The sequence below is a fragment of the Mixophyes fleayi genome, chromosome 7 (genome assembly GCF_038048845.1).
Source record: "Mixophyes fleayi isolate aMixFle1 chromosome 7, aMixFle1.hap1, whole genome shotgun sequence".
Taxonomy (NCBI): domain Eukaryota; kingdom Metazoa; phylum Chordata; class Amphibia; order Anura; family Limnodynastidae; genus Mixophyes; species Mixophyes fleayi.
Window position 1 is genome coordinate 75799284 of NC_134408.1, and position 24375 is coordinate 75823658.

A 24375-nucleotide genomic window follows, 5' to 3' on the forward strand; every position below is an offset into this window, starting at 1 on the left:
GTACCTGACATATACATCACTGCGACCCCAAATTGTGACCTGTTTTGCTAATTACACCACTATGTTAGTTAAGGGATAACAACTTATAATGGGCCAAAGAGAATAATATATAATGCCCCATTAGTATTACAAGTAGAAGTATGTAGCAGGGAGATAAGGTCCATGATGCTCCAGGACCAGGTGACTTTTATTCACTGGTCAGCATCCCTTGAAATAATAAAAAAAATCCCTCTTAACTTACCTTTTAATCGGCTTGTTCTCCTGTCCTCTTCTCTTCTCTAATTCTGTGCTGCTGATTGTTCTTCTAGCGCGGATGACTCCTCTGTGCTGCGCTCCGCAATGGATGTTGGGCGTGATGACATCATGCCCGACATTCACTGCGAGCACCGCACGGAGGAGGAGACAAGGGAGGGAGCCGGCGTACTAGCTGACGTGACCGCCTGAGCGCAAGGTAAGTATTTTCTTTTCTTTTTTTTTTTGCAGGATTTTTTTTTCCATTAACAGTGCTGCCCCCTTGCCACAACCAAAACTCCTTCTGGGCCACATTTAGAGGCGTGCTGGGCCGCATGTGGCCTGCGGGCCGCGGATTGGACAACCCTGCTTTAAGGCAATTTTAGCAGCTGCAATGTGACCTCTTAGATAGCAAATATTATACATTCTTAAAAGGTGAACACTTTAGCTTAGTTTCCCATGATGGGCAAAGATTTTAATGTCCATTATCAAGGATGACTCCTAAGAATCAATGAGAGCTACTGGGGTGTTTAAGTAATTGTTCAGGAAGATTTGATGAGCATAGGATACACAAATAAGTACCACACAAGCCTTGCTTGTTTTCTTAAATATATCATATATGTCATGCATGGAGACCACAGCAGGTGGGCCTGTGTGCTTTAAATGCCAGGGCTGATTTTTAGTCCCAATCCGTCCCTAGTACCAAGTTAGATTCAGGAAATGGAGATCTGGTACCTACAATGCTGGTTTTAAAAACAACTTTATGTGAGAAAATTAGATTTTTTAAAGTTTTATTAGTTAAAGTAAGCTTCTCATAGTTTGATTATTTAGGAAAGCAAAGCATTGCAGAGAATCTAAGATGGCAGGCACAATCTAGTCTTATTGCAAACATGTTATTGTTTAATTGATTTTTGATGGCCTGCAATTTGGACCAATCAAAGTTAAACTTGGACACTCCTCTGGTCCATGATTGACTGATTACGGCATCATGTTAGTTTTAGGAAAATGAGAATCGGCGCTAAATAATACTGTAAGCAGTGGTGGGATTCAAATAAATTGACAACCGATTCTCTGCCCTAATGACCGTTTTACGTATACAAAAAGATATACCGAAAGGTATTTTAATATTTCATGCATTTAATACTCAAATAAGATCAGAAAAAGAGGTACACAAAACTAGATTATATTATAAGAAAGTTTTAAAATATTAAAAAAAAAAAAATTAAATACTTGACAAAAAAACTGTTATTTAAGATATTCCCATAATACTGCTTTTGCCCCTTCACACTCTGCCATGCTGCTTTTGCCCCCTTCACACTGCCATGCTGCTTTTGCCCCTCTTCTCACTCTGCCATGCTGCTTTTGCCCCTCTTCTCACTCTGCCATGCTGCTTTTGCCCCTCAACACACTCTGCCATGCTGCCTTTGCTTCCCCTTGCTTCAGTTCCTTCACTTACATTTTCTATCGGCTTCTTTCTTCTCTTTTCTTCTCTTCTTGCCGACTCCTCTCTGCGCCGCTCTTTACTGACCATTCAGTGCGGACGGAGCAGCAAGGAGGAGTGCAGACGCCGCAAACAGGTGAGTATTTTTTTTTTTTTTCAAAGGACTCTGCTCCTACCACCAACGAAGATGGTGGACTTAGTCTGTAGTCATCGGTTCACCGAATCGAGCCTAAAATTAGGTATCGATTCTGGCGAACTGGTGAGAACCGGATGAATCCCACCACTGACTGTAAGTGTTTATATGTGTAAATTTGTGAGCTCCTACCTCTCACAATAAGTTTTTAAAAAAATACGAGCGCTTGTAATAAGCAATGTACTACAGCTAATCTAAGATGGCGGACGTGATTCAGTTCTACTGAGTAATTTCATAAAATGTTGGTAAATATTTATTTATTTTCAAATATTTTTAGTGTGCCTGAACATCCACTAATTGACAGAAATAAAGTCACTTTCAGTAAGGATTTTTAACACTATTTGTGTTCTTGGTATAATTCATTGCAGTAATTTTATGGAGAAGTGAAGCGTACCTTTTTGCATATCAGTGCTTTTACTAGTGTTGAAAAATCACCTTACCCAGGACGCCTCTCACCAGAGTACTGTGGGCTGTTCCATTTAGCTGTTTTTGCTCGGAACACTGCGGTTTGCGTAACAATGTTTAAGGGGACTACAACGAGAACAGGAGAACAGAAAGAGGTAAGCATTTGGGGGGGGGCTCACGGGGGAGGGGAGGAGTCGGTTCACAGGTGGGCCTCACGGAATGGAGCCCAGGGGCCTCCATTCCCTTAATCCGGCCCTGGCCACAAGTTTTTTAATTACTTATCTTGAGGAAGATAAACGGAGTAAATGTATCTATCAACCTACAGCAGAATTTAAAAAGACAATTTGCAGCTTTAAATTCCTCCACCAATATCACAGAAAATCAGCGATTTTACAAAACCGCTGGTTGATATGTTTGCCCTTTGGTGTCACTAAGGCAAATTGTTCACAACATTATACAAAGAGCCGCATATCAGATTGTTTTCTAAATGTATTTGCCACGATGTTGTTAACAAGTTTTGAAATGTGTAAGCACACAACATTTTTAAAGTAAGAGTTAATATGTGTCGAAGTCAGTGAATTGGATAAAGTCATCTTAATTAATATCGAGGTTTCGTTGCCGGAAGATACGCAAGACCAATGGATTTCGGTTCCGCAACAAAAGGGTGGAGACGCGTCATATACGAGTAAGAACGCAATGCGTTCAAAACCTGAATTTTACTGTGTTGTGAAACCGAATGTCCGTTTTGCATAATCTGAAGGTGCGCTAACTAGAATCTAGGGACAAAAGAGAAAACTGTTTCTTTTTCTGTCATATTGCGTTTTGATATACTGTATTGCATTGCTTAGCGTATGTGTACTTCCTGCTTAGCGTATGTGAACTTCCGGTAGATTTGCCACGTGGTTAAACAATTGTTTTGATAGTTATTATATGTGCATAGTATAAGTACTTGTGAAAGCCTCTGAGACATTATTACTATTGTTGGGAACTTGTGATTTTCTGCGCAGAAAAGGTGTATAGTATGTGATTTTCTAACGTAGATACACTGTTTATTGTTAATGTGCTCAGTTGCTGTCTGACGAGGTAGGTTGCCCAACTGAAGGACGGTATACGGGGCAGGTATACCGAGAGCGAAAACAAAGGAAGTTTTCGCGCGCGCTCCCAATAGTAATCGCAACGTTTATTTATAGTTAGTATTTGTAAGCGTTGTGATCGGACCGCATTGCAAGGAAAGCCGTGATTGTAACTTGGGAAGGCAGCGGGGAGGAATTACATTGGAAAGGCTGGTTGATTGTATCGACTTTGTGCTACCAGTTGTAATAAACTCAACAGATTTTTGTGGTTTAGCCAGGGTATCGAGGAGCTGATAGCCCTTGGGTCCCACAGTGATATTTTCTGTGTTAGGGGTCCTCGTTTGGTTCGAGAGGAAGCGAGTAGACGCGGCTTGAGCAAATACGTCAACGGCCAGTAAGAGATCTCTAGCGGGTAGAGTGTTTGTAGCAAAGGGTTGAAAGTGTTTGTGGAAGTGTGGTCTGCATAGACTGGTACTGTTTAACATGGGTGCTAAGCATATGCTAGAGATGGCCAGTGTACTGCCTAAGGAAGGGCTTATTCGGTCAGCAAGGTTTCTTATGTGTAAGAAATATGGTGAATACGCAACGGTTTATTGCGACACGTGGGTCAAGATGATGAAAGCACGCACACAACGGAAATAGCCATTGAGAAGCGTGGAGAACTCAGCGAAAGCGCGCCCCTGCCACCCTATGTGGCGGGAGGAGTAAGTACAGCCGTTGTTAAAAATGAAAATTGCTTAATTGTATCCTGTTTTAAGTCAGTTTAAAGCAAGTGTTTCTGAAGAAGAGGATGAACCCACTGTAATTACAGCCATTGCCCATGCTGTTAATATGTTAGAGGTTCAGCGTAAGTATGGAAAGGGGGCAATGGCTGAGATAGGTGAGAGTAGTGTGACCACTAGGAGAGATAATATTCAAAGTACTGAAGTAGCTAACCCTGAAGATAGTGAACCGGTGGGTACGTATCCAGTCCGCACAATATCAGTTCCCAATGGAAAGACGGATAAGGATGGTGTAGTTCCTTTAAGAAATGTAACAATGCATTGTCCTTGGACTAGATCAGAATTACGTTCCATTATGACTGAATTCCCAGACCCTAGAAAAGAGTTGGCTAAGTGTCAGAAATTTGTTAAAGACTTAGGAAATGCACACAAACCAACCAATAAGGACTGGCGTGTAGTGTTGAGGGCGTGTCTTCCTCCCAATACTAACATCCAAAAATGTATTAAAGATTGTTCATTAGAGGAAGATGACACCTTGACAGATGTGATTAATCAAGAGAATATAGAACAAATTGTCAAACATTTAGCCATCTATTTTCCAGTAGTAGTGAATTGGAGTAAAATTTTCACCATTAAGCAGAAAGATAGTGAAACGGCAGCAGATTACTTCATTAGAGCTATAGCAGCGATAATACGGTTCACTGGGATATCAAATATAGGTGAGGACCCACATCACAGGGAAGTAGCTGTAGGAGTATTAATGTATGGTCTCAGGGAAAATTTAAAAACCAGAGTACAAACCTCATTACCTAATTGGAGAGGCATCACAGTAGATTCCCTTAAGGAGTCTGCTGTGGAGCATGATAAAAATATATTTAGGAAAAAGAAAGAGAAGAGCGATAGGTTGATGACGGTGAGTATACAGGCTCTAGAGGGGATGCATACACGATCACCAGCATACAACCCACATAATAAGAAACATAGATTGATCAGATGTTTCAACTGTAATGAAGAAGGACATGTTAGGAGGGATTGTAAAAAGGACAGATACAAACCTAGAGGTGGGACACATAGACATCCTCAAAGGAAGAATTCACATAGACTAGAAAACTCACACCGACCCGCACTTGTTATAGCAGCAAATGCTGTGCGGAAAAAGCGATAGTCAGCGCTAGGGGTCAGGTCATACCTGTAGTCTACAGCCAGTGAGGTTAACAGAGAGTTTGAGAGAAGAACCAACAATGATAGTTGACATAGCTGGTAGGAAACAAACTTTTCTTGTAGATACAGGGGTGGCCAGATCTGTGATAACCTCTCCTTTCAATCTACATGTGACCGGTAAAACTATTCCAGCTATGGGGGTAACGGGAAGAGTGTTACATTATCCTTTAACTAAGCCCACAGAAGTTACTATCGGGCCCCTGCATACCAAGCATTCGTTTCTCTTGGCTGCAGAAGCTCCTACTAACTTGCTGGGAAGAGACTTGTTATGTAAAATGGGATGTGTCATATACTGTACCCCAGATGGTGTGTTTTTAGATATTCCAGAGAAGGTTGTGCATGAGGTACAGAATATATTAGACACCCCTCAAAGGTTAATGTTACACTCTACTGTTATAGAACAAAGTCCATCTCAAGTAAAGGAGATGTTGCTGGAAATACCAGGTTCACTATGGACCAGAGATGGACAGGACACAGGATTGATGGCAAACGTAGCCCCTGTCATGGTAAATCTAAAAAGTGGTAGTATAGCTCCAAAAATCCCACAGTATCCATTAAAACTGGAGGTGGAACTAGGGGTATATCCTGTTATTGAGAGGCTGTTGCAACAAGGGATTTTAATTCGTACCCCCAGCACAACAAATAGTCCCATTTTCCCTGTGAAGAAGAGTGGGGGAGGGGCTATAGATTAGTCCAGGACTTAAGGGGAATTAATAAAGTGGTTGAGAGCCAATTCCCCGTAGTGCCTAACCCAGCTGTCATCCTCATGCAGATTCCACCGTCTGCTAGTCATTTCACTGTCATTGATCTATGTTCTGCTTTCTTCTCAGTCCCTCTTCACCCTGACTGCCAATACCTTTTTGCATTTTCCTACCGGGGGGTGCAATATACATGGACCAGACTGCCCCAGAGGTTCATTGACAGCCCCAGTATTTTCTCTCAAGCCTTACATGACTGTTTACAAACTTTCCAGCCTAGAAATGGGTCTGTTCTAATTCAATATGTGGACGATTTGTTGTTGTGCTCTGATTCTTTTATGTCATGTTTACATGATACTAAATTGTTGTTGCTCCATCTCTCGTAAACAGGGCACAAAGTGGCAAAGGACAAGTTACAGCCATGTCAGACTAAGGTCAAATACTTAGGACACTGTCTCACCCAGGGGCTAAGACATCTGACGACTGACAGAATTGAGGCCATACAACACATGACTCTGCCACAGAGCCAGAAGCAAATTTGTACCTTCTTGGGGATGTGTGGATACTGTAGATCCTGGATCCCAGGTTTTTCTATTCTGGCATTACCATTGCAGGAGCTAGTCTCTTCCTCAAAACCAGAACGTGTTGTACACACAGAAGAGTCAGAGCAAGCGTTCTTCAATCTTAAAGATAGTCTGACTAAAGCACCTGCATTGGGAATACCTGATTATGAAAAGCCTTTTGAGCAATACTGTACGGATGCTGATGGTTGCGCAGCAGGTGTCCTCACACAGAAACATGGTGACACTAGCAGACCGGTAGCATACTACAGTGCACAATTGGACACTGTGGCAAAATCACTCCCAACATGTCTCAGAAGTGTAGCAGCGACAGCTCTACTGGTAAGTAAGAGCGAGGATGTAGTATTAGGACATGATTCAACTGTCTATACACCCCATGCTGTATCAGCTCTGTTAAACTCAGCTCAAACCAGACATGTTTCCTCAGCTAGATTCACAAAATGGGAACTAGCTCTGATGGCACCCTCAAACATCACCATCAAACGATTTAGCACCTTAAATCCAGCTACATACCTTCCATATGTGTCTCGAGAGACACAAAGGGTGGGAAGGAGGAGACCCTGGGTGATGATGAGTTTGGCAAGAGTATTGATACGCATGATTGTATGGAATACCTGAACCAGACCTTTACTGCCAGGCCCGACATATGTGACACACCCTTAGAAAATGTAGATTTTACATTTTATACAGACAGGAGTTGTCATAGACAGACAGAGATGGGAGAACTATGTACTGGTTACGCTGTTGTAGACGATCAGGATGTTGTAGAAGCTAAACCCCTTGGTCCACCTCACTCAGCCCAGGTGGCTGAACTAGTAGCATTAAGGAGAGCTTGTGAGTTGGCAAAAGATAAATCAGCTAATATATATACTGACTCTAGGTATGCCTTCGGGGTAGTGCACAATTTTGGGGCCCTTTGGCGTCTTAGAAACTTTACGACAGCAGCAGGTACGCCAGTGGCAAACTCACAACACATAAAAGGACTTCTGCCAGCCCATACCTCTGAAGAAGACCCGGTGTCATTGGGCAACAACAGGACAGACAAAGCTGCTAAATGGCCGGCAGGGCAAACTATGACTGTATCGAGATTATGATGGTTTTTCAGACATTAGACATGCAGAAATTAATTGAAATGCAAGATTTGTGTTCCCTGCAGGAAAAGGCGGTCTGGAAGGCGAAGGGATGTGGTCAAGAGTCCTCAGTACTCTGGAGGGATGGACAAGGTAAGCCTGTAGCTCCCCGAACATACTATCCAAGCCTGGCTGAAGCAGCACATGGTCTGACTCACCTGGGTAAAGAAGGTATGTGCAAACTGGTGAGAGCATACTGGTGTGCTCCTGGATTTTCCTCTCAGGCTGGTAAGAAAGCAATGTCATGTCTTACTTGTTTGAGGAAAAATGTCGGGAAAACTATTCCAACTGAGCCATCCCACATCCCTCCTACAGACGGACCTTTTCAGGTAATACAAATTGACTATATCCAATTACCACCTTGCAGGAATCTAAAGTATGTGTTAGTATGTATAGATGTGTTTTCCGGTTGGGTAGAAGCATATCCGGCAGCCACTAATACTGCTGTGTTCACTGCAAAGAAAATTGTACAAGATTTTGTGTGTAGGTTCGGTATCCCTAGAATTATCGAAAGTGATAGGGGTACCCACTTTACTGGTGATATCTTCCAAAATATGTGTAAACTCATGGGAATCGGTAGCAGACCTCACACCTGTCACGACTGATAGTGGGTGTATGACTGGTAGTGGGTACCTGCTGTTGTTGGCGCAACTCAGAGGAAGGCGCGGAGTCTAACGTGCCCCTGTTATTCACCAGGAACCCCCGCAAGGAAGTATGGACTCCGCTGCAGGGACACGCAGGTCGCGGTCCTTCCTAGAGTCCACAGCGAGATACAAGGGGGTGTCAGACAGGCCGGTTCAGCAACGTTCAGGTAGAGGAGGTACAAAGGGAAATCCAGAAGAATGGTGAGGCAAGCCGGGTCGGTAACTTTCAGGGAGTGCAGTACAAAGGCAGAATCCAGATAGGGGTGGTCAAACGGTCCGGGTCAAAAGGGTCACAAGCAGCACGAGGAATGTCAGGAACAAATACAGCAACTGGTACACACAAATGCTGGAGACAGGAAGACCTGATACTCTGGCACTGATTAGAGGGCAGGAAGAGGTTTAAATAGTGTGGTGATCCAATCAGCATCAGCGCTGCAGCGCTGTCATACCTGCCGCCGGGAATCCTACATAGCGTCCCGTTGCCTAGCAACGGGGCGCGTCATACAGCAAGGGGTCAGATGGCAGGGGGAATCCGGAAGTGATGCGTCTGGTTGCATAGCAACCAGACGCGCGGTCAGGCAGTCAGGCGGCCGTGCGGACGGCGCCTGACAGTATACCCTCCTCTTCTTCCTCCTGTTTGAAGGAACTTTTTGAGAATTCTAGGAGCGTGAAGGTCCTGCTTGTCCACCCATGATCTCTCCTCTGGGCCAAATCCTTTCCAATGGACAAGAAATTGCTGTTTGCCACGCAGAATGCGAGAGGCCAAGATCCGATTGACTTCGAATTCAGTTCCAGAAGAGGTTTGTATTGGTGGGGGACGACAGGGAGGTCGATAGAATTTATTGAGTACCACTGGTCGTAGTAATGAGACATGAAAAGTATTATGACATCTCAGAGAAGGAGGAAGTTTCAATTTAAAGCATACAGGATTAATGACTTGCATGATGGTGTACGGGCCAATAAATCGAGGAGCCATCTTCATAGAAGGAACCTTTAGTCTTAGGTCCCGGGTGGATAGCCATACTTGGTCTCCCACCTTTAAGAGAGGAGTGGCCCTCCGATGACGATCTGCAAAGATTTTGTGATGCTGAGTAGCCTTGAGTAAAGCCATCTTAGTCTTAGCCCAAATGAGAGAAAACTCCCGATAAAGAGTATCTACGGCTAGGACCGGTGAAGAGGACACTGGAAAAGGATCCGGAAACACAGGATGACTTCCATATACAATAAAGAAAGGGGAGAATCCGGTAGACTCATGAATGTGTTGATTATGGGAGAACTCCGCCCAAGGAAGGAATTGAGACCATTTATTCTGGTTGTCGGAGGTAAAACAGCGGAGGAATGTCTCGAGATCTTGATTGATTCGCTCCGTCTGTCCGTTGGTTTGCGGATGGTATCCCGAAGAGAATTTCAATTCTATGTTCAATCTCTTACAAAAGGTTCTCCAGAAATGGGATGTGAATTGGACTCCACGGTCCGAAATGATCTCCTTCGGGCAACCATGTAGTCTGAATATCTCTTTGATGAAGATATCTGCCAGACGACTGGCCGTGGGCAGTCCAGTTAGAGGAATAAAATGTGCCATCTTCGAAAATCGATCAATAACCACCCAGATAGTGGTAAACCCTGCACTGAGGGGTAGGTCCATGATAAAATCCATGGCCACACTTTCCCAAGGAGCATCGGGGATAGGGAGTGGACGAAGAAGGCCTGCCGGAACTCTTCTACAAGTTTTGTGTTGAGCACAAGTGGTACAGGAAGCAATAAATTTACCAACATCGGCACGTACATTAGGCCACCAGAAGCGTCGGCAAAGCAGCGATGTTGTCTTCTTTATTCCAGCATGGCCGGCAATGCGGGATGAATGAGCCCACTGCAGGGTCTTGAGCCGGAGATGGGGTTCCACGAATGACCGGCCTGGAGGAGGAGAGGACGTTCTGGTCCTAGTAAGGGCTACGATATTAGAAGGATCAATAATATGCTGAGGAACCAACGGTCTTAAACGATCGGAATCGTCAAATGAGCGAGATAATGCATCGGCACGTCCGTTCTTGGCTCCCGGGCAGAATGTGAGCTTCATGTTAAATCGAGCGAAGAAGGATGCCCAGCGGGCTTGCCGAGGATTAAGGCAACGAGCCTCTTGAATGAACACTAGGTTCCGATGGTCGGTAAACACAGTAACAGGAAATATAGCCCCCTCCAACAGATGTCGCCATTCCTCCAGGGCCGCCTTGATGGCCAGTAACTCCTTGTCCCCTATTCCATAATTACATTCACTTGGAAGAAATCGTCTGGAGAAAAACCCACACGGGTTGTGTGAGCCAGCCGGAGACTCTTGAAAAAGCACCGCCCCAATGCCTACAGAGGATGCATCTACCTCTAAGAAGAAAGGTCATTCTTGATCTGGCTGGGACAGAACTGGGGCTGAAGAAAATGCTTTCTTTAACGTTATGAAGGCAGACATGGCTTCCGAGGACCAAACCCTGGGGTTGGCAGTCTTCCTGGTTAAAGCTGTAATGGGGGCTATAATGGTGGAGAATCCCTGAATAAATTGGCGATAATAGTTTGCAAAGCCGATGAACCTTTGAATAGCTTTAAGGCCTTGTGGCTGAGGCCAGTCCAGAATAGCTGACACCTTGGTGGGATCCATACAAAGACCTTGACCCGACACAATGAAACCAAGAAAAGGTACCTGGCTAATCTCAAACACACATTTCTCCAGCTTGCAGTAGAGGTGATGTTTCCGGAGTCTACGTAAGACCTCCTTTACTTGTTCCCGATGAGTCTTCAGATCTTTAGAAAATATTAATATATCGTCTAAATACACTACCACAGAAGTGTACAACAGGTCATGGAAGATATCGTTAACAAAGGTTTGGAAGATGGCTGGGGCGTTGCAGAGGCCGAAGGGCATCACCAGGTACTCGAAATGTCCATCTCTGGTGTTAAAGGCCGTTTTCCATTCGTCTCCTTCTTTGATGCGAATCAAATTATAGGCCCCACGGAGATCTAGTTTGGAAAAGATTTGAGATCCACTGAGTTTGTCAAAGAGGTCGGAGATGAGGGGTAGTGGATATCGATTTTTGACAGTGATGCGGTTGAGAGGATGATAATCAATACAAGGCCGAAGAGACCCATCCTTCTTCTTAACAAAAAAAACCCCTGCACCCGCTGGGGAAGTGGATTTGCGGATAAATCCCCGTTTCAGGTTTTCTGAAATATATTGAGACATGGCTGACGTCTCTGGACGAGATAAAGGGTAGGTCCTCCCTTTGGGGATGGGTTGGTCAGGAGATAAAACAATAGCACAATCCCAGGGACGATGAGGAGGCAAGATCTCCGCTTCCACTTTACTGAATACATCTTGGAATTCTATATAGGCCTCAGGAAGGTGGGTTAGCTCGGAATGAGCCATTACTTGACATTTTGGAGGCAAGACTCTAGACAGACATTCAAAGCGACATCCTGAACCCCACGACATAACTTGAGCATGGTCCCAATCCATCTGAGGAGAATGTTTTCTCAGCCACGGTAGCCCCAAGATGAGGGGATTAATAGACCTCGGCAACACCAAAAGTTGGATCATTTCGCTATGAAGTACTCCTACCATCAACCGAACAGGAGACGTCACGGAGGAGATGGAGCCGTGAGTGACACGACTTCCGTCGACTGCCGTCAGAGATAATGGTTGGGGCAATGGGTTTAGAGGTATTTGGAGCTGCGAAGCTAGATCTGCTGAAATGAAGTTCCCGGAGGAGCCGGAGTCCACAAAGGCCGTGGTGGAAAAGGTACCCTTGGGGGTGCTCAGGATGACAGCCATCTGAAATTCTGGGGAATTTTCTTTAGAATAGGGAGCAACTGTGGATTCTCCTAAAACGGCCTCCCCGCCACCGTTTAGGAGGAAGAGTTTCCCGGTTTCTTGGGACAAACTCTTAGCAGGTGTCCCGGATCTCCACAATACAGACACAGGCGTTGTTTGAAGCGTCTCTCCCTCTCTTCAAGGGATAATTTAGAGCGTCCTACTTGCATTGGCTCGTCCACTGGCAGGATGGGATTTTGGAACTGGGGTGCTAGCCGTGGTATGCACCGTTTGCCAGGAGAGCGTTCTTGCGTGCGCTCTTGGTAGCGCAAATCCACCTTGATGCACATGGAGATGAGAGAATCTAACTCAGCCGGGAGTTCTCTGGAAATTAGCTCATCCTTAATCCGGTCCACCAGACCTTGCCAAAAGGTTGCCACCAGTGCTTCGTTATTCCATTTTAACTCGGAAGCCAGGGTTCGAAATTGAACTGCGTATTGCCCCACGGACAGGTCACCTTGGCGGAGGTTTAACAAGCTGGTAGCTGCAGAAGCAACTCTTCCGGGATCATCAAAGACTTTCCTGAAAGCTTCAATGAAAGAGTTGGAGTTATTAAGAAGTGGACCCCCTTGTTCCCATAAAGGTGAGGCCCAGGCAAGGGCTTGACCACTGAGTAGGGAGATGAGAAAGGCTACTTTGGTGCGTTCTGAAGAAAAGGCCCCTGGGTTGCACTCAAATTGAATGGCACATTGGTTCAGAAAGCCCCTGCACTTCTTGGGATCACCGTCAAACTTTTCGGGTGTCGGGATGCGTACACCGGAGGCCGCTGTAGAGACCGTAACCACACTGGATGCTGTGGATGCCGCAGAGGTTATGGCTGGTGTAGCGGGTGCAGCATTCTGAAATGTATCGAAGCGGGAAGCAATCTCTTGGACACATTGTAGAAGATGCGCTTGGGCTGCTTCTTGTTGCTCCACTCGTTGAGCCAAATGCAGGAGTAGGTCACGAGCAGACGGTTCACCAGACCCCTCCGTTGTCATGGCCAGAGTATACTGTCACGACTGATAGTGGGTGTATGACTGGTAGTGGGTACCTGCTGTTGTTGGCGCAACTCAGAGGAAGGCGCGGAGTCTAACGTGCCCCTGGTATTCACCAGGAACCCCCGCAAGGAAGTATGGACTCCGCTGCAGGGACACGCAGGTCGCGGTCCTTCCTAGAGTCCACAGCGAGATACAAGGGGGTGTCAGACAGGCCGGTTCAGCAACGTTCAGGTAGAGGAGGTACAAAGGGAAATCCAGAAGAATGGTGAGGCAAGCCGGGTCGGTAACTTTCAGGGAGTGCAGTACAAAGGCGGGTGGTCAAACGGTCCGGGTCAAAAGGGTCACAAGCAGCACGAGGAATGTCAGGAACAAATACAGCAACTGGTACACACAAACGCTGGAGACAGGAAGACCTGATACTCTGGCACTGATTAGAGGGCAGGAAGAGGTTTAAATAGTGTGGTGATCCAATCAGCATCAGCGCTGCAGCGCTGTCATACCTGCCGCCGGGAATCCTACATAGCGTCCCGTTGCCTAGCAACGGGGCGCGTCATACAGCAAGGGGTCAGATGGCAGGGGGAATCCGGAAGTGATGCGTCTGGTTGCATAGCAACCAGACGCGCGGTCAGGCAGTCAGGCGGCCGTGCGGACGGCGCCTGACAACACCCCTTACCGACCACAAGCCAGTGGTAAGGTGGAAAGAGTAAATGGTACTATTAAGAACAAGCTTGGTAAGGTAATGGCTGAGACTGGGTTAGCGTGGCCTAAAGCTTTGCCACTAGTCCTCCATAGCATCCGAACCACTCCTAGACCTCCTCTTAATCTGTCCCCCTTTGATATACTGTTCGGCCTAAAACCTCATTTGATCGTGAGTCCGCAAGACGACTTAAAGTGTAATAACGTAGTGACTGTACAATATCTTATCAAAATGAGCAGACAGCTAAACCAACAACAACAAAAACTCAAAATGCTGTCACCTGGTATGCCAGAAACGAACTGTCATGATGTTGAACCTGGGGACTATGTTATGATCCGCAATTTCTTACGCTCAGGTTGTTTAACAGACCGTTGGGAAGGAAACCTAAAGCCTGCAGTCAAGACACCTGAACCAGAGACGTTGCCTCAGAACTATCTTTCCAGCGATGGAGTGGCGGTTTTTGTTTTTCTTTTGTTCCAGGATTTTCCTTGTTTTTACTTTTTCTAGGACACTCGATTTTTGTGAAGGAGAATAGAGGACAGAGGCAGGTTCTGGTAGTGATACGGATGAGATGGAGTTATTAGAATACCCAGAGCAGCCCATTATCAAGCTTGGTCCAATTGTTATGAAAAGGTCTGCTAGCTCGGGAACTCGGAGACAGTGTGAGGGGCTATTGTCTGATGAATATTGTATTTGTAAGTTCTGTGACTCCCTAGTTGAAGAAAAGTGCATCCAACAATGCCAGTCCACTAGTAATCTGGACATGGACGGACATCCTCTGGAGGATTATCACTCCTTAGTGGGTAAGGTTCTAAATCAAACTGAGTGCTGGGTGTGCTCACATGTGCCTCAGGGACAGCATAACATAGGATTAGTACCATTCCCACTAAACCTTTCTGAGGTACTAGAATTGAGGGGAGGGAGGCCCATAGAAAGGAGGTACAATAACACTAGGTCCCCTAGTCTGAAGCTTCGACAATACTCCTTAGACAGATCTTTACTGTGCCTGAACATCTCTCATGCAAAGCGTCTGGAGAATTGGGAAGCTAACCTATCAGATCAGACAATGGCTCACCACACATGTTGGAGGGAGATTTGCAAGGTCACCAATAAGCAGGACTGTCGATGGACACCACAAATTAGGGCGTGTAACTAAACATAAGAAAGTATCCATTGGAAAGGTCTCTATAGGTAATTGTAAGAATGTCATCCATGCTGACACGTGTTTTGAACAAATGGAGACACTAGGCATGGGTAGTTTTGTCAAAACCTTATGTGATATAATTAATGGGCATACTGTTCCTTATGTTCTCCTTGATGATGTGTACTTTGTTTGTGGGAGGAAAGCTTATTCCTGCGTGACTCCGAGTTCCAAGGGTTTGTGTTTCTTAGCTAAACTGCTTCCGGAAATCATGACTATTACTCATGAAGAAATGGTTGGTATTCACAAGACTACATCACCACCATACATACACACACAGTATGAACACCGTGGCAAGAGAAATATGATTCCTGGTGAGGAGCCCATAGCTACAAAATTGATTAGTGAAACTGCTGGTTTTCAAGTTATGGTTGCTCTAGACCTCACCAGGACCACTCGGGGAACGTTAAATTTTAAATATATTCAAGACCTAGCTAAATTAATAGACAATATCACCAAGATGTATGATGACACTTTCAGGTATACTGGAAGGGAGCTACAAGCGTACAAGAAGGAGTTGGTGCAACATAGGTTGGTACTGAATTATCTTACCTCTATTACTGGTGGATACTATGTGACTTTGGTTACCCAATTTGGTGTCAAGTGTTGCACGTACATCACCAATAATACAGATGACCCCAAAGAGGTTATAGACCAGAAGATGGACGAAATTCTGCAACTGAAATGGGAATTTCAAAGGAATCATAATTCTTCGTTATATGATGTCGGGGAAAGGGTGACCGGTTGGTTCTCGTGGTTGAACCCTGTAAAATGGTTCTCCGGTCTAGGGAAGTGGGTACAGGAAATGGTTGCTAGTGTAGGTAAGCTCCTTCTCCTTATACTTGGTGTAATCTTAGCAATTGGTTTGTGTGTCAAATGTGTTCCTACTGTGTTGAAGTGTGGAAAACAGCCTCCTGGGAGAAACACTGAAAACTAGACTGAAAGGGTGGTGAGAGATACCGAGATCTTGGTCTGTGAAGAAATATTGTATAATCCTGAACTTGAAATGGTTATCATGTGATAGTTTGGTGCACTATCAAAGGGTGGAGCTGTCGAAGTCAGCGAATTGGATAAAGTCATCTCAATTAATATCGAGCAAACATGATTGTCTTTGTCTGAAATTATGCGTAAAGCACGCTACGGTGTGGAAGGGCGTATCCAGCCGCAACACGTGGCAATAACTGTTTTTACACTTTAGTATACATTCGCACCAACACACACATTTGTAAATAGTATACATTAATCGTAGTCGCAACACATAGTTATTTATGTCGAAATATAGTAGTGTTTATATGTAATAATATAAGTTATATGCATATTATTGATACATATGGTTCAGGTTAAAGGAAATATGTCATGTCTGATATCATATTAATCCCCTTTACATCAGCAGCTGTTCGGTGCATTCGGCGAAGAGATCGCACATTGCATACTCTAGTTATTGATCTTAGGGAATAAACCTTTAATATGAAATTGACTGTGAAATGCTAATGGACTGATTGTAAGTGGAGTTTGGCGGGAAGAACAGATCTCATCCCCTGGAGAGATGACCCCCACCTTTGGATTCCTTAGAATGAATCAGCCTATGATGTGCAACCCCCTGGACCCTGAAGCCTGGACCAATAGAAGCAAGCTATACCATCTGCATTGTTTCACTGTATCTCTGTTTGCATATAAGCAGTAGCTCTCATGTAGTGTTCAGTCACCTTGACCACAGACTTCAGACCTGAATGACTGTACACTGGATCCAGAGCGCCTGCGATAAGTAACTGCTGTACTTATTATTATTTCGCTTGAATTATTCTGCTACTTTTTGAGAATAAATATTTGTGCGTTGGAAACAGAAATCGAGATTCGACAATCGTTATTGGATAGCGACAAAACGCTCTTAACATATGTTTCAGGATGCTATTTTGTATTTCACATTTAAAACACTTCAAATGTCAGCATTTAATAACAAAATATTTTATATTTACATTACTACAGATGTGATACTATAGATATAATTATGAATTTATTGTAATTAATATAATTTTAAAGAAAAACTTACCTCTCCATTAAAGAAACAAAATATTGTAGCCACCAACAGTCCCTAGAAAAAAATAGATTTGGATATAAAACAAAAAAAATAATTTTGCACAATATATGTTTACACTTAAAAGCTTAAATATAAAAACTATCGGTAGCTATGGTAGGTAACTATGGATGGAAGTTCAAAGTAACAGGTTATAGATGACATAAACATATAGGAAAAAATGCGGAATGAGTTGGGAAATGTTGGGGAAAAAAAGTTGTGAAGCAGTCAAACCACACCGCATATTCTAGATAATTTTAGCACAAAAATGTGGTTTTGTAATCAATTTAAATGTGATACCTAGGTGGGACATATTTTCCTTTTAACCATATACAATCAAATAGCTTAAGTTAAATCCTTAAAGACTTATGTGTAAGTTGTAGAGATGCTCACTGACCCCCGTGTTTTGGTTTTGTTTTGGATCTGGATCACCGTCGTGTTTTGGTTTTGCAAAACCGCCATTGCGTGTTTTGGGTTTGGTTTTGGTTTTGTTTGGTTTTGTTTTGCTATTTTGTTCAAAAATCAATGTTTTTGTGCCTAAAATAACCAAATTTAGTGCTCCACCTGTTTCTTGGATAAGTAATGTAATTGTAAAGCTAATAAATTATCCAAAAAACAGTTTAATTCCTGGTAGGCCTTCATTAATTCTACACACAAACCATATTGTCTTCCTCTCCATCTATGCATATTGGCAATGCAACCATCGTCTTTGGGTGTATATTACACTCTACACTTATAGTTAAATATGTAAAGAAATGGACAAAGGCAGTTTGGTTTCTGTCTCTATAGCCCCCCCCCCCACTTGTAGTTGAATAGAAAAAAAAGCAGCCTGCATAGACTGAACAATATAAAAGATAAATGGACCAAGGTAGTTTGGTATCTGTCTGCATCAGATCCCCTCTCCACTAGGAGTAAAATAGAAAAAAAGAAGCCTGGATAGACTGAACAATATAAAAAATAAATGGACCAAGGTAGTTTGGTGGCTGTCTATGACCCCCCCCCCCCCCGCCCTCCACTTGTAGTTGAATAGAAAAAAAGCAGCCTGCATAGACTGTAGAATTAGAATATTAAAAGAAATGGACAAAGGCAGTTTGGTATCTGTCTGCATCATAATCATCAGCATCATCATTAGCGCCCTCGTCGTCTACACAAATCTCCCCCTCATCCTCTTCTAATTCCAAAGTGGCATTCTCAATTTGTGTATCAACGGATACACTCGGGCTGTTCAGGCACACATCAGCAGAACTGCTGAAAGGGCCCTTCTTTATGGGTACATTATCAGAATCCTCACGATTAGACATACCACCCTTGGATGGACTCTCCAATGAACATTTCATGTGGATGGCATAGTTTCATGCAATAATATTCATCAATCTATGATCCTAGGAATCCTATTTTGACTATATGATTTAACTTACATGTGAAATCTTGATCTAATTATGATCTGTTTTACTGTGGTTTGATCCAATTATAGTGCCCTCTATAAGGGGTTAATATAGTTATTTACAGTATTCGTATGTATTAGACACTGTAATTACTCTTTAAAAGATTTTATATTTTAATTTATTTGTTATATATTTTGATTTTTAATAAATTGTGTGTTTTTTTTATCATTTCACAATCTCCTCTATGGTTATTGGCAATTGGTCCCAGCGCTGTTTTCTTTATATTTAGGCAACAATAGTGGTCTGTTAATTAAGTAATCTGTTACATTCTTCTTCCTAGCTACACAGAAACATACACATCTTTTCATGGTAGTCCATGGCATAAACCATGTAAAAACTGCAGTTAATATATACACTCAGTAGCCACTGTATTGGGTATACTTTTTAAGTACTGGGTAGGACCCCCCTTTACCCCAGAACAGCCTGAATTGTTTGTGGCATGGATTCAACCAGGTGCTGGAAACCTTGCTTAGAGATTCTTGTCCATGTTGACAATATAGCATCACTCAATTGTTGAATTGTTGCAGATTTGTCAACTGCACATTCATATTACAAATCTCCCTTTCCTCAACATCACAAAGGCGATCCATTATATTGAGATATGGTGACTGTGGAGGCCATTTGAGTACATGGAACTCATTGTCATGTTCTTGGAACCAGTTTGAGATGACATGTGTTTTGTGACAGTTTGCATTAACACTGTAACGCATTGTTATTTGAGTTCCTGTCACCTCCCTGTCAGCTTGAACCATTCTGGCCATTTTCTTCAGACCTCTCTCATTAAAAAAGCATTTTCGCACACAGAAAGCTGCCACTCATTGGATGCTTTCAGTTTTGCACACCATTCTTAGTAAACTCTTGGGACTGTTGTGAGTGAAAATGCCAGAAGATAAGTAGTTTCTGATATACTCAAACCACCCTGTCTGGCACCAACAATCTTCCTGCTGTCAAAACTGCTTTGATCAAATTTCTTCGCCATTCTGGTGTTTGGTCTGAACAACAACTGAACTTTGTGGCCATGTCTACATTATTTCATGCATTGAGTTTCTGCCACATGTTTGGGTGATTAGATATTTAAATTTATGAACAAGTGTACAGTTGTCCATTTTAAAGTAGCCACTGAGTGTAGCATAATATAGGTCACATATGATAGAAAGCAAGTAATATCTCTTTGTCTCTAGCTAAATTAACACTAGAACGGCAAAAGGTGCTTAGGGTAAGGAAGAGTTATTGAAATCTGAGACAATGAGAAGAATATAATGGCATGTGTAAGACGTAAAATTACTGCATCAACTAGGTTTAATTTTTGTTATATTTTCAAATAATGTAAATATTTGTACCAGAACAGAGTCATTTGGAACAGAATCGCCATGTATAAATAAAGAAATGTATTTCACCTTTGTTTCCAGAATTGGTCAGTAGTGGAGGGAAGATGCTATGAAGCTTCTTGGGGCTCTAAAATATATTTTATAGAACTTTTCTCTTATAGCTACACTGACTCTTGGCTGTACTATTTCTAATGTCTTCCCAGTCATCCTGATCAATAACAGTATTAACTTCTTGCTCCCATGCCTGTTTCTGTGAATCTTGAACATTGTTTCTGGGAGTTAGTGATTAATGGTAAAGATGCACAATCTCTACATTCAGAAAGCAGTTGTAATTTCTCAAAAGAGAATATAGGTTGATTTTGGAAAAAAAGTTATAATTGGCAGAAAAGTCTTTTCTCCTTTAAATTATGAAATAATTATCTAGTAGTTCCAGGTTTTAACTGAGAGTTGAGCCACCATGGCGGGGAAGGCAAAGACTGTAGATAGAGACATAGTTTTTAATTGAGCTTATGCCAAATTGTAAGAGTAGAGATACTGTTGGAATAGATGATACTATTATTGAGCTATGTATCTTATTTATCCATATGAACTGATCTATGGGATCTATCTTGAAAACCTGTTCATGTCAGCCTGTAATTTGACTGGGCTGCCTGGAATTGCAGTATTTGGAATAAGTGTAGGTCCAATCCTATAGTGGTTGTAGGCCTTGCCAATATGTTTTATTTATTGTTGGGCTTTTTCCCTCCCCAGAGAAAGTGATTACATAAGGATTGTATGTTTTTGATAGTTGCATATGGAACCTAAACAGGTAAGGGTTGAAACTGATCAAGAAAATGTGGAAGAATATTCATCTCTCTGATCCAAGAGCTTATGACAAAGACCATTTGGAGAGTTTAAACTGCATTGCTAAGTGCAGAATAGTTTCTTTCATTTAGGTGGTTACAGCCCTTTGGTAGATAATCAAGAACTGGAGAGAATCCTGCTGCTACTGCACAATTTAGACGAACACTTTAACAGTGCCACTATTTGTGAATATGTTCGCTGTTCATTCTTTACTACCCTTGAATGCAACAGTGTATAGAGAACATCTGAAGGAGCTGCCTTTCATGTGTGGTGCATAAGAGTCAAAAGCAAAGCACTCACATGATATCCATCCATATGATTAATGGTAAAGACTGAACCTTTTAGACTGGTAGAAAGGAACAGCCAGTTCCAATTAGTTCAGCAGTTGCAAAGAGGGCATAAGTATGCCCTGGTTATATTGTATCACTTTACTGAACTGCTTATATGATATGGGTTCACTTCATTCAAGTGTATGGCTGTCCTCGGAGGTTCCTCTCTGACCAGATAGTTAATTTTAAGCATAAAGTTATTGAGAAGCCATCCCTATCTCATATGGAAGTTTCCTCATAAGGTCTGTAAATGGATTAAAATACCCTCCTGAACATACTCCAGACTGGTGAACTATGATTTTTACTGGATTTACAACAACTTCATGCATTGTAACATGAGATATATGCCATTGTGTCTCGTGTTAGGGAGGAATGGGTGAAATTCAACTGAACTGCTGCTAGAATGCCCTGACACAATTGGACAATGGACATCCAACATGTGGGTTTAATAACACAAACAATACCATTGTAAATTCAAAAGATGAAGTGGAGATGCCATATCACATTCCTCCCTTAGTGCTGGGGATCGAGTAAACCAATGTGGCTAAATAAAAAGGTAAGGGAAGAAATGCAAAGCAAAAATCGTGCATTTAAATTGTTTAAGTCTGAAGGGTCAGAGGAGTCCTTCCATAGGTACAAGGAATGTAATAAAACATGCAAAAAGGAAATTAGATTGGCTAAATTAGAAAATGAAAGGCACGTTGCAAAAGAAAGTATGACAAACCCCAAAAAGTTTTTTAAGTATATAAATGGCAAAAGGATTAAAAAAGATAATATAGGACCCCTAAGGAGTGAGATGGGTGAATTGATAAATGATATTAAGGAAAAAGCAGAGGTATTAAACACGTTCTTTTCTTCAGTATTTACCAGAGAGGAACAAATGGCAGGAGTAATACATAAAAATGGAAATGAAACCATGCCATTAATTAATACTTGGTTGTCAGAGGAAGAAGTCCAAAGGCGACTGAAGAATATTAAGATAAATAAAGCTCCAGGTCCAGATGGCATACACCCAAGGGTCCTTATGGAGTTAAACTCAGAAATAGCTAGACCGCTATTCTTAATTTTCAGAGATTCAATCTCTTCAGGCTCAGTACCAAGGGATTGGCGAATAGCAGATGTGGTGCCGTTGTTTAAAAAGGGGACGAGATCATAACCAGAGAATTATAGACCTGTAAGCCTGACATCAATAGTGGGGAAACTACTGGAAGGTATTTTAAGGGACAGTATTCAGGATTACTTGGTACGCAATAAAATTATTAGTGGGAATCAACATGGATTTGTGAGGGATAGGTCATGTCAAACTAATCTAATTAGTTTCTACGAGGAAGTTAGTGGGAACTTAGACCAGGGCAGGACAGTAGATGTGGTCTACTTAGATTTTGCAAAGGCCTTTGATACAGTGCCACACAAGAGGTTGGTTTACAAAATAAGAGAACTGGGTCTAGGAATCAAAATTTGTACTTGGATCAAAAACTGGTTAGAGAATAGGGAACAGAGAGTTGTGATAAATGGAACATTTTCTAATTGGTCAAAAGTCTTAAGTGGAGTACCTCAAGGTTCCGTGCTGGGACCACTCCTTTTTAATATATTTATTAATGACCTTGGTGATGGTTTAGAGAGTAAAGTTTCTATTTTTGCAGATGACACTAAACTCTGTAAGGTAATAAAATCAAAGCAAGATGTTGCTTCTCTACAGAGGGACTTAAATAAACTGGAGGATTGGGCGGCTAAATGGAATATGAGGTTTAACACAGATAAATGTAAGGTTATGCATTCAGGGATCAAAAACAAGAACGCAATCTATAAATTAAATGGAATTAATTTAGGAGAATCTATAATGGAAAAGGATTTGGGAGTGCTCGTAGACAGTAGACTTAGCAATAGTGCTCAATGTCAAGCAGCAGCTGCAAGGGCAAACAAAGTATTGGCATGCATAAAAAGGGGCATAGATGCAAGGGAAGACAGTGTAATTTTGCCACTGTATAAATCGTTGGTAAGACCTCATCTTGAATATGCAGTACAGTTCTGGGCACCACTCTATAAAAAAGATAATTTGGAACTAGAAAGGGTTGAGAGAAGGGCGACAAAATTGATAAAGGGTATGGAGTCATTAAGTTATGAGGAAAGGTTAGCCAGTTTAGGCATGTTTACTTTAGAAAAGAGGCGTCTAAGGGGAGATATAATTACTATGTACAAATACATTAGGGTCAATACGGAGAGCTTTCATGGGAACTTTTTACCCCAAGGACCATACACAGGACACGTGGTCATCCCCTAAGGTTAGAGGAGAGGAAATTTCACAACCAGCAAAGGAAGGGGTTCTTTACAGTAAGGGCAGTCAAGATATGGAATTCATTGCCAGGGAAGGTTGTGATGGCAGATTCAATAGATATGTTTAGACAAATTTTTAGCGGAAAGGTGTATCCAGGGATACGACCGTTAATTTAAAATAAAGGATAGTAGTGGATATAGGGTAAAAATTGGATTGCAATATTGAGTCTGGGGGGGATTTTTAAAATTGAAACAGATTGGCGGTTGCTTACTCTGGATTAATTTCAAATATAAGTGCAGGATCGCAGGAAATCCAAAATAGGTTGAACTTGATGGACTGGTGTCTTTTTTCAACCTCATCAACTATGTTACTATGTTACTGGTTCAGTACAACATCTGCCCAAATGAAAGAGAAACTGCTAACCAGGGGAACCAAAACCTCATGTTGCTGCAAAACAAATTCTTGCCAAGTTTGCGGTAGCCCATGAGAGAATTTTAAACTTACACTAAATTTTCTATAGCTCTGTCCTCCTTGGTAGAGAGGAGAGGAGAGAAGAGGAATTACCAGCAATGAAAACAACAAAGTCCAAGTATCTTATGTGCCACTGCTGGCTTTCACTTGTGCCACTGCGGTGTGTCAGATGATGGGTCTAATGAAAACTGAGCTGGCCAAGGTACCAACACAGCTATAGAGACAAAGGATTAACCTAATTTCAGACTTTACCCTTATAGAAGCAATTAAGTGGTATTGCCTATCTACTATAGAGACAAACAGATACTACTTGTTTTCTTGAAGAGATGGTAGCGATAATTTGCAGTAGCTACCACTACCGAGTGGAGCAGGTAATAGGTGATTTGCCTCAATACACTTGGAGAGATGGTAGCGAGTGCATGAGCTGCTTCCAGGTCAGGAGTCTGATGAGAAAAAACAGCACTGAGCGGGACAGGTGAACACAGGTGAGATGATTACCTACGCATGTGCAGAGTGGATTGCTAGCCTGACAGCCAG

At 42.5% G+C, this 24375-nt stretch overlaps 1 protein-coding gene across 1 annotated transcript in view; it reads right to left on the minus strand.

Moving 5' to 3' along the window:
• The window catches only part of CALCRL (calcitonin receptor like receptor), a 303255-nt gene that overhangs the window by 25196 nt on the left and 253684 nt on the right, over positions 1-24375 (minus strand). Inside the window, exon 12 of the mRNA XM_075179990.1 lies at positions 17124-17165. Within this exon, the coding sequence (XP_075036091.1) occupies positions 17124-17165 (42 nt within the window). The remainder of the gene's footprint in view (positions 1-17123; positions 17166-24375) is intronic.